The 15,882-nt window shown below is 39.8% G+C and overlaps 1 protein-coding gene across 1 annotated transcript in view; it reads right to left on the reverse strand.

The window, feature by feature from the left end:
- The window catches only part of col7a1l (collagen type VII alpha 1-like), a 136,251-nt gene that overhangs the window by 47,657 nt on the left and 72,712 nt on the right, over positions 1 to 15,882 (reverse strand). The window contains exons 54-71 of the mRNA XM_079494216.1: positions 15,131 to 15,172; positions 14,874 to 14,936; positions 13,413 to 13,451; positions 12,611 to 12,667; positions 11,757 to 11,789; positions 11,191 to 11,256; positions 10,442 to 10,486; positions 9,914 to 9,949; positions 6,724 to 6,750; positions 6,066 to 6,137; positions 5,661 to 5,723; positions 3,497 to 3,514; positions 3,353 to 3,388; positions 3,202 to 3,240; positions 2,750 to 2,785; positions 2,019 to 2,153; positions 985 to 1,062; positions 119 to 313 (exon numbers count right to left, since the gene is read on the reverse strand). Of these exons, the coding sequence (XP_079350342.1) occupies positions 119 to 313; positions 985 to 1,062; positions 2,019 to 2,153; positions 2,750 to 2,785; positions 3,202 to 3,240; positions 3,353 to 3,388; positions 3,497 to 3,514; positions 5,661 to 5,723; positions 6,066 to 6,137; positions 6,724 to 6,750; positions 9,914 to 9,949; positions 10,442 to 10,486; positions 11,191 to 11,256; positions 11,757 to 11,789; positions 12,611 to 12,667; positions 13,413 to 13,451; positions 14,874 to 14,936; positions 15,131 to 15,172 (1,080 nt within the window). The remainder of the gene's footprint in view (positions 1 to 118; positions 314 to 984; positions 1,063 to 2,018; positions 2,154 to 2,749; positions 2,786 to 3,201; positions 3,241 to 3,352; positions 3,389 to 3,496; positions 3,515 to 5,660; positions 5,724 to 6,065; positions 6,138 to 6,723; positions 6,751 to 9,913; positions 9,950 to 10,441; positions 10,487 to 11,190; positions 11,257 to 11,756; positions 11,790 to 12,610; positions 12,668 to 13,412; positions 13,452 to 14,873; positions 14,937 to 15,130; positions 15,173 to 15,882) is intronic.

A 15,882-nucleotide genomic window follows, 5' to 3' on the forward strand; every position in this document is an offset into this window, starting at 1 on the left:
CTCATGGATGCCTTGACACATAGCCGGGGCCGGGTGATCAAACCTTCTTCTGCTTCCCAGGCGGCCTCTCGACCCATTCAGCTATGGCCGCCCATAGCACACACCGTGGTTTCCTTACCTCTCGTGCTGTGGTATGGTTGAAGGTAGAGTTGGTGGCGGTGAGATTCATCCTGCGGGAGGGTATTTCTCTCCCGTCTTCCTCTGCCATCATCATCATCACCGTTCCCTTGGAACCGAGCTCCATCCTGCCCAGCTCCTGCTGTCCATTGACGCCCCACATGGTCGGATCTTTTCCGTCCTCGTTCAACGAGTCCTTGGAGAGGAAGAGCATCAATCAAACATGTCTGGGCATATACTGATGACAGTAAGGATCTCCATTCTCCATATATGGGCACAAAAGGGACACAGACAGACAGGTGCAACTGTGTCACGTCTGCCACACCTACCCGGTCTTCCTCCCCTTCTTTCTAACCTATCCTCTAATTATAGGAGTGCAGACAGAGGTGCAGGAGAGGAGGCGGAGGCAACCAATCAGCACAACTATAAAGCCAGGTTCAACCGTCTCTGTTGGACCTAGTCAGTGTCATGTTCCACCCGGGCTAGCAGCATCATTCTATCTCAGTGTGCTATTCTGTTATACTTACATCTATTCTCCTGTCTTCACAGTGACCTTGAACCACCCTGGAACTGGACGCTTGCCTACCTCACCTGCCTCTGCTCACTCAGCTCTGCTCCTCATGTCAGAAGTATAATAAATCTATATTCTAAAGACTCCAACTTGTCTGTCTCCTGTCTGTATCTGGGTTCAAGCAATCATATGACAAACTGATTGACTGGTTGGTACTCTGACAAAAAACCCAATGGCCCACTATGACTCAGACATATCGGTTAGATTGGCAGCACGACGTAGGTGTGAGGGATGCTGTGACAGACACATATTATGCAAACAAAACAGACACTTGTAAATAGATCAGTTCTACTTACTGTGAGAGGCTCTTGAAGTGTTCTGTCCAACTCGGTTTCCACCTCGGACTGTTTAGGCAGATCGAACGTCACCGAACTCTGTCACCAAACGGGATCACATTCACACGTGAGCTTCACTGGGTCAACATCTCAACACAACATTTCATGATTTGACTTTTAAATCTGAGATGCAGATGTTCATACATCAACAGTTGTAATGGTGAAAATGTACCATTGCCTTAAGCACAATGTATTGTGCATATTATACTTATGCATGTATTGTACACTGTGTTATTGTCAAAAATAGATATTGGATGAGAGAGAGTTAAGTATTTAATGCAAGAATTGTACTTGTTACACAGTATTTCTACTTTGCAGTACTTTTACATTAAGTAAATCATTAAGTAATTATTTTCCACCACTGTCTGCTTAAAGGACACCACCAACCTGTTAAAGAAAATACCAAAACTTACGAGCAGCCGAGCACGTGCAAAAACAATATAAACCCATTATAGTCGGGTGGGTGCCTTGGTCTACAGCTGCACACACAGTTCACACAGTTCATCCACAGCACCCCTGACTCAATTATAAGATACAGTATGACACGAGGAAATGGTGAGAAAAATACCCGTTTCCATTAGGTCAGAACTTTATACGTGACGATTATACACCCAGTACAGTGACACTCTGTTTTAGTCAATCTACTGTAGCTAAACTGAAGTGATATTTATAAATATTATCACACTAGAGAATTCATGTGGAACCATATGCAACACTGACATTCAATAACCTTTTCATCCACAGGCTGCACCCCTGACTAATAAGATGCAGTGTGTCACAAGGAAAAGGTGAGAGAATATCCGTTTCCATTAGATCAGGTTGAAATTAACTTTATACGTGACAATTATCTACTTTAACTGCAGCATCCCTACTCCATGGACGGAAGGGGAACAACGACAACTCGCATGTAATCCTCTCCTCCTCGCTTGGAGACGGGACTGATGTGTGGAAGTTGAGGTATTGGAATTTGGCCATAATAGAGTACAGTGTGATACCTTGAGCTCCGTGATGACGTTGGATCGGTGAACATCTTCCTCCTTATTGGTTCTCCTGGAGTCATCCAGCACCTGAAGCAACTCCTCCATTCCATCCTGCAGCAGCCTGTCAATCAACGCCTTCAGCAGGGACAGCTGGGAAATGGAGTTTTTAGTTGTCCTTTATTTCGACCAGTGATTTTCAACCAGTGGTCCGGGGACCACCAGTGGTCCTTGATGGGATTCCAGGTGGTACCCAGCTAAATGATGGAAACTTGGTAACCAAATGGACCCTTCTAGATCTTTAATCTTTATAAAATTAAACCAAATGGACCCTTCTGGGTCCATTTGTTTTCATTTTACGCTCTCAAGAGTTAAATTATTGTTAAACATCTGCATTACTTAATTTACAAGAAGTCTACACAATAAGATAATGTAAAACAATTGTTATTTTGATCAACGTTTGCCTGTTAATTATCTCTCCTAATGGTACCAACAACAATACAGCATGGAATTGTGGACAAAATCTTATCCAATGATAACAAAATATTCTTTAGTTTTGGGTCTGAGAGGCTAAATCTCAAATAGTGGTCCGTGGCTCAAATGCTGAATAAATAATGGTCCTTGATATGAAAAGGGTTGAAAACCACTGATTTAGACGGTCATACAGTGATTACTGAACTACAGTCAGGGATTTTTTTGGGGGGACACGACGACAACTGTTTGAATTTTCTGCTGTGAACTGAACTCACCCGAATTCCATAGCCTTCAAACATCACCTCAATGTCCTAGAAGAGATGGAAACACAATGATCAATTATGTAATTAATAATCAACAAATGCATGTCAATCTGGGGGTGCAACAGTTCATTGAACTTTATAAAAATCATTATAAAAAGTAATTGATTTTTTATAAAACGTTCAAAAATGGCGGGTCTACAAGCTCACTATTAGCTTGTAGATCGGTTATTTTCATTTCGGCACACTGCCAGACTGGATTTCCAGCCAAGGTGACTGGACCGCTGAGCCACGGCCCAGGCCAGTTAATCAGAATCAATCAACTTCTTCACGTTGATTAGTTAAATACTGTGTAATGTGTATATCACTTTTAATTATATATAAAGAAAAACACAATTCTCCATTTTATTCAATGACTAGTAACTCTGAGGACCCCCTGTTGAAGACCCCTGCTGTATGGCATTTACCTTCATTTCAATAGTCCTGCCAGGGGGACCGACATCTCCCTGTAACAACATGGAAGCAACAAGATGAAATGCTACAATTTGCAATGATCCACCATACATGTTATTTTTTTCTGATAGAAAGACATACAAAAAAGAAATTAACAGCGATTACCTTGTCTCCTTTGAAACCTGTTCCTCCTTTATCTCCCTGCAAGGACATAAATAAAACATATACAAGACAACTTAGACAACTGTTGCTGAGCCATTACAGTATGCTATAAATTATCTATTCATCAGATATCCATTGTCAGCTTACCTTTATACCCCCTGGACCCTGTAGTGCAGAGACAGGAGAGACATGCATTTAAAATGCATGTAGATACAGTAGAAGAACCATGCATTCTAAATGCATGTTGAACCATGCATTTAGAATGCATGTATAGAAACAGTCAGTGGTGGAAAAAGTACTAAATGTCTTTACTTAAGTAAAAGTAGCAATACTGCACTGCAATGTAGCAAGACTGTTACAAGTAAAAGTCCGGCAAATCAAAATTGACTTGAGTAAAAGCACAAAGGTGCCCCATACTCCCATTTCACTATTTTTCAAATGTATACACTACATACTTTTTTTTGAGAATAGCAGATCTACAAGCTCACAATGTGTCACATCGCGACGCATTGTGAGCTTTTAGATCGGCTATTTTCACATGGCCGAAATGTATATACAGTAGGGCTGAAGTGGGTCATTTATGTTTTGTAATAATAATCAAAATATACCAAGTTTTCAAATAATTGCAGTGGCGTAACGGTATAGTATTTGCTCTGAGATGTAGTGGAGTAGAAGTAAAACTAGTGAAATTTGGAAAAACAAAATTGTACATAATGTAAGCACAGTACTTGAGTAAATGTACTTAGTTACTTTCCACCACTGGTATAGAAACATGCATTTAGAATGCATGTGCACCAGTTCTGTTCTTGTTTTCCCACCAAATTTAGAACCGGTTATACACCGAAAATGAATTGCTTCCGAACACTAAAAGTTGTTTTGAACCTGTAATCCCAGTACATACCAGTTCGGGGCAAGTTTTTCATGCCCTGAACTGGAAAACTACATGTTCTGGGCAGGCCAAAATTCCACAGGTTGAAAGATGCAGATGCGATGAAAATAATGGCAAAAGCAACCCAAAAAATGTGCTTGCCATTAAAGTGATGTGGTCTAATTCAGGGGCCTTCAATGTTTTTCAGCCCAAGGACCCCCTTATGAGAGAGAGATGAAACAGGGACCCCCACTAGATTTCATATTCGTTGGATTAATGTTAACCACTTAAACCGTCCAAACTTAAACCTGACCTTTCACTTTGTACTTGGTCTGCTCTTTCTCCCCTCTACAGTGTACACCTCTTTGCTGGAAATAGCAGATCTACAAGCTCACAACGCCTCGGAGCATGTTGATCGGCTATAGATTGGCACTTTTTTGGCTAAATCATTTTATAAGTTACAACCTGTCAAGCATAAATCATGCATGGATGTACAGTACGTAGGCCTATATGTCTCGTAGAGACATGCAGAAAATCTCTCTGCCGCGAGTATATAGGCAATGTATACATTTCTAACGGGCGTAATCTGTCTTCTTCACATCATCCAAACGACGCGTGCGTGTGTCAAAAACCCCCACAAATCAACTTAATAGTCACTTTAGATATTCTGCTCATGTAGGCTATATAGGCACACTGGTTCCCCTTCAAACTATGAGGACACACAGTGACGCAGGCCACTTCACTAGAAAGCACCACCATTCTAAGATCCTGAAAGGAAAGACGCATGCATTCTGAATGCATGCGAGACATTATGCATTTAGAATGCACGGAAGACACATGTACTGTAGATACGTGACTTTATTAATGCATGCAGATATATGCATTTGATATCGCAGGTATCTATAGTATGGTATGACGCCCAGCTTATACCACAAGCCTATTCATTAATAAGCACAAGAGCAGCACACGGTGACACCAACATATCAACTTGTCAAGCGATGATAACACCACAGAGCCGTTGTTGAACGACATGTACCCATTAATTATAGCAGCTGTGGGGCAGTTAAAGATGTGCTCTGATTTTTGTTTGTTTTTCATGTGTTTATGAGGTGACAATACTTCATTAGACCCCTTGGTGTGGTTGTTATGTGCAATGTCTTCCCTTTGTATTTAAGGTTTCTTCCTGGTGGCTGAAACCTTGACAGTCAAACATGCCAATGAAAAGAAAACAGTGAACAGCTGTGGGTGCGGCTTCAGTTTAGGCAAACCAGGCATACTTAATGAACTGGTGGGCGTGTCCACATAAAAACAACATTTTAACAAATAGGCCTACACTTTTTTTTAAGAAAAACAAACTATATATATATTCCTCCTTATATAACAATAATACCAGATGATCATGTTTTAGGGTGGCAAAAAAAAGTAATTAAAGATAAAACTAACCGGAGCTCCCGGAGGACCCATTGGCATCGTAAAGGCTTGTCTGAGCTCATCCACGGTTGCTCCCTGCCAAAAGATGATGGAGCAAAAATATATTATTATATTGCTTTATTTGCTTAGCATCGTCTGTTTTGTTAAAAGACCAGCATGCAGGTGGAGTTCAGGTCGCAGGTCACACAGCTGCTATAGGGAGCTAACGGGCTCCGTAGAAGAGATCCGATGTTTTATTTTTTTCCTACATGTTTTGTGAATGTCACAGCGCTGTAAACTTTCTATTTGTTCTACTCAGTCTGGGTCTCATAGGAGGGCTGTGGAGTGTGGACACAAAAAACGACACTGTATACTACCACTACTACTACTATATAAATCATAAAATAACACAAGATATGTAGCAATGATCCTTCTTACCTCTGGAGTGACCAGAACCTGTGTACCAGGTAAGCCTGGAGCTCCTGTTTCTCCTTTAGTGCCGTCTTTACCCTGGTTTAAAACAAAGTATAAACATATTCAATTCACCAGATGCTGTTATTTCATATTAGTTTAGTTTCAGTGAAAACTAAATGTTATTAATGTTATTCATATTGAGTTAAAAAACACATGACTTTAACCCACTAAGGCCTGAGGTCGATTCCAGTAGTCTTCTAAATCCTAAAAGTTTTCTGGAAAATGTATGTTGCTACAGTATATCAGTGGGGCTCAAACATTAATTTGAATACCACTTAATTATTCATCAAAGGATCCCCAGAATTATATGATTTTGGCCACCAGAGATAGGGTTAGATGGGATATTAGTTAAAAATGTTTGCTTTAAAAACATATATTCAAAATGTTAGCTTCTATGAGCTTGTACATCTGCAATAGCCAAAGTATAAAATAATGGTTAAAGTGGTCAAAATATAAAAATACACAGTTGTCATGTTTTCCCGGTTTTAATGAGTTGGTATTAATATTATTTCATATTAGTTAGTTATATGACTTTACATGGATGTAATTGACCTTAAAATCATATTACTTTTAATATGAAATGACATTCAATCTAAGTAATTTCATCTTTAATATGACTTACATTAGTACCAGATTCACCCTTGTCACCCTAGAAGAAGAAAACAAAAAAAATACTTGAATGATGATTTCGAGCACGTTTTGTATATTATCTCGCATTTTTTTGTGTTGTTTGGAATCTAAAAGACGCAAACATATAACTTTAGATAATAGTGTAAAAAGACATCGAGGGAACAGAAACTCATACACTCGGGGAAATGACAAATGCACTGATTTATCCAATTATCACTCAGAGAGTGCACAAATGAAACCAAATGGACCCTTGCAGGTTCATCTGCTTATACATTTGGTTCGCCAACTACCTTTTTATCAGTAAACAAACACTTAATTAAAAACGAAGCTATGATGAGTTAAAGTTGCTATAAGCAATATTTCTCAAAAATTCTCAAAAATGTAATGACCTTTTTTCTTCTTTTTTTTTCATAGACCCTACCATTATTAGATGACTTTCTGAAAATATCTAGTCTCTACGACAACCCTTAGGGGCCACAGTGGGTCTTTAAACTTCATAGTCCTACCCCAAACTATCATAGATAGTATTTTAAACTATTTGTCATATTGGAAGAGTTTGTTCAATGGCTAAGATTAGCTAGTAGCTATAGTAATCTTTGGGGAAATTAACGTAAGTATGTTAGTAGGGCATTAACCAAACGTGATTTTTGATAGTCGACACGAATACCATCAAAATCGATTTATAGTCGATTAGTCGGCGGTAAAATATGATATTTTTTTCCATCCAATCAAGCATTAAAACATCGTGTTCTGAAACGGCCAGCGCGAGTGAAGGATTAACTGCAGAACAGAGCCGTTGAATGCAGGCCGAGTGGAATAGTAAGAGAGTGGCGACACGCTTTGATCTCGCCACAAAGCGGGTGCCTATGGGCTATAGTTCCAAACATAGGAACTATCCCATTGAGATATAATGAGCACTTCCGCATTCCATTGTTACAATGGGAGTCAACGCTAGTGCCGCCACTCTCTTACTAGATTACGCTGAATGCCGCTCTGATTGGCCGAAATTCACATCAGCTGTTAAAAGTCAAGTCAAAGTTGCAAGTCCACAATGACTCACGGATGGACGCGCTGTGAGCTTGTAGATCTGCTATTTTTGATGCGCAAGACCTTTCTACGGCGCAGCACAGCATGTTACGTTGTTGAAAATGTTTGTTCAGTTGGAGAGTGGAGAGTAGACGGAGGAGGAGGAATGAACGATGCGATCATTTTCATACAACCCTAAATGTTCAACAACAAGTTACAACCACAGTTCCTTTGTTTTTTAGAAGGAGCTACAAGCTAGGAGGGGGTTATGATTACAGGCTTGCTAGCTAGCAGGCTTGCCAGGCTATGAATCAGATGATCAACTCCTTCACTCCACCGCGACTATTATAACTATGATCGCGCGGCATAGCTGTTTGTTTTTAATAATGCCGCACGCCTGCAATTTTGTTGGATAAGCATGAAGAAAGATTAATAAGAAAAATAATCATGAAATCACGGGAAGAGCTACTGTAGTTTGACTGTCACCAAACTGGATATTATTGGGCAGAGTGAGGAGGGAGTCGAGGGACTCCTGCTATACTACTCTACCGGACGAAACGACGACACGTCTCCAATCTAACTTGTTGAACAAACTACAGTAATAAACTCACCAATAGTAAAAGTATTTACACACTGTAGTTGTCCCCATTGAGCGTATGAGCCTATGAGGCATATGCTGTTTGAAAATCTGTCTTAAATGCTGCCAGTGCCACCGCCGCACACCGCACCTACACGAGTGACGGTGACGGCAAAACCCACGTACAGTCGGCTTGTATATGATATGAAAACAATCAGCCAGGAATGGATTAGTACTTAAGTTGGAGAACTACCAACACAACCACAGAGCTCACAGCTGCATGTCTGCTGTAAAAAAATATATTAAAAATAATATTAACGATTACCCGATTTTTGATTTACAGTGTCGACTACCGTTTTGCTATTCGACTAGTCGACTAATCGATTTTTATGTTAATGCCCTATATGTTAGTGATAGGCGTGCGTGCCTATCACTAGTGATACGCACGGGGGGGGGGGGGGGGGGGGGTTAGTTGTGCATGCGATGTAACATGATGTTATTGGTGACGAGTTGAGCTGTAACCCCTCCGACTATACTTTCCCCATTTTCAACTGTTTTTATTGTATTGTGACACTTGCTTTGGCAATGTAAACATCTGTTTTCTCATGCCAATAAACTCCTTTGAATTGAATTGAGTCACAGGAGGTGACTCAAAGCCAAACTATGTTTAGGCTATGTGGAGGAGAAGGTGTCATGTGTATCCTTAGGTGTTCATGTAGTGTCAACCCCGTTATATTTGCTTCCCTGTAAGAGTAATTTTAATTTGCAGATTCAAATAAAGAAACTTTGTGTTTGTGTGTGTGTGTGTGTGTGTGTGTGTGTGTGTGTGTGTGTGTGTGTGTGTGTATGTGCGCGCGTGCTACAGCTCAATTCCTCCAGGGCGGACGAGTACAGCGATCAGAGCAATGGTTCTGGTAGTGGAGAGCAGTACACACCAGACTAAAACTATATCGAAATATACTGACATTCTTGTCAATAAATAAAAATCACACCCGTGTGAACTGAGTGGTGCAACTCCTCCCCCCTCTCACTCTCTCTCTCTCTCTCTCTCTCTCATTAGCAGGCAACAGTGCAGCACTATCTCTCTCTCTCTGTTTCTGGCACAACAGCACCCCTACTGGTACTCATAGTCACACATGAGTCACACACAAACATAGTCACATAGGTTAACACGGACATTGCTGTTCCTTGGAGTGGTTGCACCATTCAAAAAACTAGACTAAAATGTTAGGGAGGGTTGCATGTGGGTGTCGCACTCCGTTGTGAGATTGTAGATCTGCAATTTTCGGCACGCAGCTAATAAAGCAGGCATTACGACGCCATCATGGCCCGCCAAAATATTTTCTATTAGACTACTCAATCAACTGTCGACTAAAATCATATGATATTTCCAGAGATAAAACTAGATTAAAACAAAAAACATTTCAGATTACTGAAATATGACTAAAAGTAAATAAGAGTTTGTTCGAAAGCCTATGACAAAATTAACACTATCTCAGAGTTAGACATGACTCAGGGAAACAAAGAACAAAATGGATACATTTATGGAAAAATATATATGAGAATAAATGAAAAGTACCTTTTTGGCATCGTCTCCTCTCATCCCTCGTTCTCCCTGTGAAATAAAACAATTAAAGATAGATTTCATGAGACGTACGCGCAGTGGTGGAAAATAAATGTAATCAAGCACTGTATTTAAGAAATATTTTGAGTTATTGTTTTTACTTTACTGAATTACTTTTCAATAACCTTAATTCTATTCCATTACACCTCAAAGACAAATATTGTACTTTTTACTCCACTATAATTATTTGAAAACTTCAGTTACTAGTTATTTTGTAGATTTTGATTATTATTACAAATCAAACAAGCAATTTTGAAAATAGCAGATCTATAAGCTCACAATGTGCTGCTAAGCGATACGTTGCAAGCTTGTAATTCTGCTATTAACCTTCAGAAATAGGACCTTCTGCATAATGAATAATTTTACTTTTAAGTATATGTTGAAGCCAATATACTTTTGTATTTTACTCAAGTACATTTTTTATACTAAACTTGTACTTATATCATATTATTTCTACAATAGGGGAAACATTTGAAAACTCACGTCTTTCCCTGTCACACCTCTCTTCCCATCAATGCCAGGTCTCCCCTGGAAAACAAAACAAATCAAATGTTTTATGTTGTTTCAATAGCAAAACGATTGCATTAATTCGCATTTCACTTATTGCTATAGGCTTCATATTAGATTAAAACTATGCCTTAGTTTCGAGAATATCAGCATTTCACCTTGTGGAAGATTTACCGGCATTATTGAGAGAATGTGTTATATCAGATTTTAATGATAGAATTATACAATTTGTGGTAAAATTTCAATATCACGAATAGACCATTAACAGCTTGAGCACATTTTATTTATAATAGGTAAATAATATTTATTTGATCATAGCGTTCAGACTTCACTTATTCATTACTCACTGCTCAGCACATTTACAACCATTTAACCCTAGAACACTAAACCTGGGTGATTTTAACCCGGACACATCCCTGGTTTTTTCTACAGGCAGGTGTTCGGGTGAATTTCACTCACGTATAGTGATAGAGAAAAATCCCATATACCCACAATGGGTTTTTCTCACTGGACCATTCTCAGTCCCAGGAATGGGTGAGAAAGGAGAAGTTCCCAGCTCCATTATTTGTATTTTTTTATGAATATATTTAAAATAATAATATAATAAAAGTTTAAAGTAAGTACAATAAGAAGACTGCCAATTTGGTCAGCTGATTGACACGCATTATGCATACAACATCACCAACTAGCTCGCAGGCTACGTATGATAACAGAACAATACTCACTGGTGTTCCTGGTAAACCAGGCATTCCTGCAATCCCACCTCGACCGTGGTCTCCTTTTTCTGCCTTCTGTCTCGCGCACACACACACACACACACACACACACACACACACACACACACACACACACACACACACACACACACACACTTTAACAATTTTATGAATGCCATTTTTACAATTTTGGGGCATTTTTAACCGTAAGCCTGAAGCCGAAAAATAGCAGCTTTACAAGCGTTGTAGCTGAACTTGCTCACCCACTAGTTCTTATTACGATTTATTTTACAGATGCTAGCTATGTGTTTTGGTTACTTGTTCATTACATTATGCCATTTTGTAGGATGCTAGGTTTGACGATTACTTAAATTGTTCTTTTCACTCTATTTATGTGGCCATTTTACCCTGTCATTTGTTGACTGAATAGGGTTGATGACATTTACTGTGATCTTGCATTTTGAATAGTCATGCTGCGATAACCGATAAGAGTCTCTGCTAAATGCCTAAATTGTAATTGTAAATGGCACCATTTGGCTCATGGGTCAGCTGCTGCAGAGAGACTGTGTACTCACCAGACCAGGTTCTCCCCTCAGGCCCTGCTCACCCTGCAGTTAGAAAAACATCTTTAAACTTTCAAAGCAGTCAATCGTAATTGTTTATGTAATACACTGGTAATAATTGTGTTCTGCGGGCAGATTTTATTTGGCCCGTGGCTTCCTTCCTAAAATGTTAATATCAGTCAGTGGCCTGCCAGTATATTCATGTGAAATTCATACATTGACATTTTGGTGTTTTATTTTTATTTTTTACATTGGCTAAAATGATTGTGATGCGAAATTAACACATTTTTCTGTACTGGGGACCCCCTGGAACCCTCCCGTAAGGACCCCTGGGGGTCCCGGATCCCACTTTGAATACTATTGGGTAGCCAGACAACTATTCCACAATCTCCGAACGCTAGAGTCTGGAACTACACCTACACCCGAAGATGGCATCTGTTCGTCACCCAGAGGGTTTAAGTGGCGTGTGTAACCGTTATAGTCACACCTTGGATCCTGGTTTCCCTGGTATCTCCCCTCCACCTGTTATAGTTATAGTCACACCTTGGATCCTGGTTTCCCTGGTATCTCCCCTCCACCTGTTATAGTTATAGTCACACCTTGGATCCTGGTTTCCCTGGTATCTCCCCTCCACCTGTTATAGTTATAGTCACACCTTGGATCCTGGTTTCCCTGGTATCTCCCCTCCACCTGTTATAGTTATAGTCACACCTTGGATCCTGGTTTCCCTGGTATCTCCCCTCCACCTGTTATAGTTATAGTCACACCTTGGATCCTGGTTTCCCTGGTATCTCCCCTCCACCTGTTATAGTTATAGTCACACCTTGGATCCTGGTTTCCCTGGTATCTCCCCTCTCCCCTCTCACCTTGGATCCTGGTTTCCCTGGTATCTCCCCTCCACCTGTTCCAGATCCAGACACTCCCTGCAAAGCAGAAGAAGTGTTTGAAAACCACTCATCATTTAGATAATTATCAAAATGAACAGACATGACCAACAGAACGCAGGTTCAATTATTTGACTAGGACTGTAATTATCGAGAAGAGCGTGCTTTTTATTATTATTATTATTACATTTATTAATGTATTTCTATATGAACAAATCAACATTTTAAATATTTTTTCTTCTTCAAAAATTGAGCTTGCATAATTTATTGTTTGAATCAAGCATTTTATTTAAGTCTATTATCTTTTACAATCAATCAGTTCGATAAATTAGACTGGCTAAGCAAAGCATTTAATAAATGGAGCACATTCACAACTCATTCATAATGTGTATGTATATATCGTACTGTATGTAGTATAGTCTCTGTCGGGTGGAAGGCTGATGCAAACTGTTATACTTTTCAAGATTCAAATTCAAAAACTGCAAAAGTAGCAGAACTACAAGCTCAAAACGTGCAACTTCACACCACACTGACACGCACTTCAAGATTGTCGATCTACTACTTTTGATGCTTTTGTGTGATGCTGATAGTATGATGAAGTTGGGCATTAATTATTTTTAAACAAAAAACACAAAAAGTTAGAATATGCAGATACCGGTAAGAGTTTTCCTACAATGTCTACATCTAATGAGAAATGTCTTCAGAAATCATATTGGTTTTGCAGAAGGAACCAGTATGATTCTGACAGTAACTGGGATGTTATTAAAATGATTAATAATCATACCAGGGCTGGTCCTGGAGGGCCAGGTTTACCTTCGGGTCCCTGTGGAGAGAGAGAGTTTAATTCACCTTTCAGTATCATATCCATCCATTTGTATATGAATACATAAATGGAAAAACTGCATCCATTCTCTTTGGATCAGTAATCTCAGCAAGGCAGATGGCTTCTTGGTTAGAGTGGGTGACAATAATCACACGAAAAGATGAAATTACCTATAGGTTCCATCCTGGAGGCAAATCTTTCTGGTGATAAAATGGCCACCAACTTAATCAAAAAGGTCAACCAAAGAACAAGATTCCTAATTTCCTATACAGGATCTCCTCACTGGTCAACAAAAACACCTTGAAGACCCTAACTGGAGCCCTTCTCCAAGGTTTCTTCGACTTTGCATGCACCTCTTGGTACCACAGCACCTCAATGGCCCTTAAAACAAGGCTCCAGACTTCCCAAAACAAACTGATCAGGCCACTACTTGGCCTCACTCCCCAAACCCACCTCACCCCTGCCCATTTTGACAGGCTGGAATGGCTTAGAGTTGACGACAGAGTACAGCATCTTGCAATGGGTCTGGTCCACAAAATTCGCTACACCACCAAGATACCCATGTACCTGTCTAAATACTTCCTTCCTTAATGTCAATGAATTCCACACCCACAACACCAGAGTGAGTTAAACATACCAGATTCGGCACAAACAAAGGACTAAATTCATTTCGCGCCTATGCCACCAAAATGTGGAACACCCTACCAACAGTCATTAAGACATGTGATTGTGAACCCCTGGACTCCTTCAAAACCGCTCTCAAAAGGGCACCTATACGAATGCCTGCAATTCGAAACTGGCCCCTGTAAAAGTCCCACCCCCTTTTCCCCTCACTGTATATTTTTTCCCTTTTTACCTCCTTCTATGATGATTGATGTTTTTTGTTAGTGTATATTTGTACGTCTCTAAATTGAAAATGGTCAACCCTATTGTAAACAAGTGTAATGCTTTATGCTTTAAGGGCCTTTCTGTGTGGAGTTTGCATGTTCTCCCCGTGTCCCCTAGGGTAGGTACCCTCACAAAAACATGCAATAATCCTGGTCTCTAAACTACCTCCCCCTGGCCTGATGGAGGGGAAAGGAACTGGTCGGAATAACGTGTTCCTTTCACACACTACGTCCAACTGAGGAAACTCCCCCCTGTCAGGTGAAAATAATCAGCTTGGTCTCCTCATGCATAGAAGGAAGCATGAGGTCAGTCCGCTGCCCCCCCAGGTTGGCAGAGGAAGTGTAGTGCCCAGGATTACATTAGATAATTGACACTGGGTGAAACAAATGGGTTGCAAAATCGTGGGATAAAAAAAAAAAAATACTTCAACCAATCAATTAATCAATCAATCACTTTACCTTGATTACTGTTAATCACTCTGGATAAGGAGTGTCGGCTAAATGCCTATATTGTACATTGCAATTGTGAACTCACCGTAGGACCATGCAGACCTGTCTCTCCTCTCAGTCCGGGCTCCCCAGGCTCTCCTATTTCACCCTGATACCCAATAGAAGAGAACAGAATAGGTTTCCAAATACATGCTGTATATTGCATATCATTGTTGTCAGGCAGAAACTTCATTAATTAAACTTAATTTCATTAAGTAAACAGTTTTGGACATATGAGGTTTCCACTCGACAGAGACGATACAGTATAATGAGATTTAGAGATGTGTTTTTCGGTGCCGTTACCTTAATCCCCCTGGTCAGTACGTTGTTGTCTGTGGAGATGACCTGAACACAAAAGGACATAAATTCACATGCAATCAAGTTGCAGAGACTCAAGAAAACAAAACTAGGGATGCATGATAGACATTTTGTCCGATATCCAATAACTGATTCAAATCGATACCGAATGCGATATTGCAATACACGGCGACTGTGGATTTGTATCACCTGATGTATAGGCCTATTGATTAGTTCAAACAGCGTGTAAATGTTGTAATACGGTATGTATTTTACTTAACATTTTTCAAACTCATTTTATTTCGGTGGATCCTTTTGACAGTTTCCCCAGAATACACCGATTTGAATGTTCAATCATCACATTCAAACTAATATTTTAAGATAAAATATGAGCCATTATCAGGATTATTATCGATATCTGTGTGATACCGATATTGTATTTTTAAGTAAATACTAGAGATGTACAGATAGCATTTTTACCTTGCCGATATACCAATTCCGATACCCATAACTTGCATATTTTGATACAGAGTACCAATCCGTCACCAGTGTGTAATTTAAAAAGTGGCTCTCAAAGCGGGGTTCAGGGACCCTCTGGGTTCCTTGAGGGGGTTCCAAATGGACCCTTACAGGTTTGTAACTCTCAGATTTATGGGGTATTTGAAATTAACAAGTTTGAGAACCACTGATCTAAGAATACAAATTCCATTCATAATATTGTCAAAGTGCAGCTACAAGTTAGTAAAATAATAATGCAA

This window comes from Electrona antarctica, assembly GCF_951216825.1.
Source record: "Electrona antarctica genome assembly, chromosome: 23".
Classification (NCBI taxonomy): domain Eukaryota; kingdom Metazoa; phylum Chordata; class Actinopteri; order Myctophiformes; family Myctophidae; genus Electrona; species Electrona antarctica.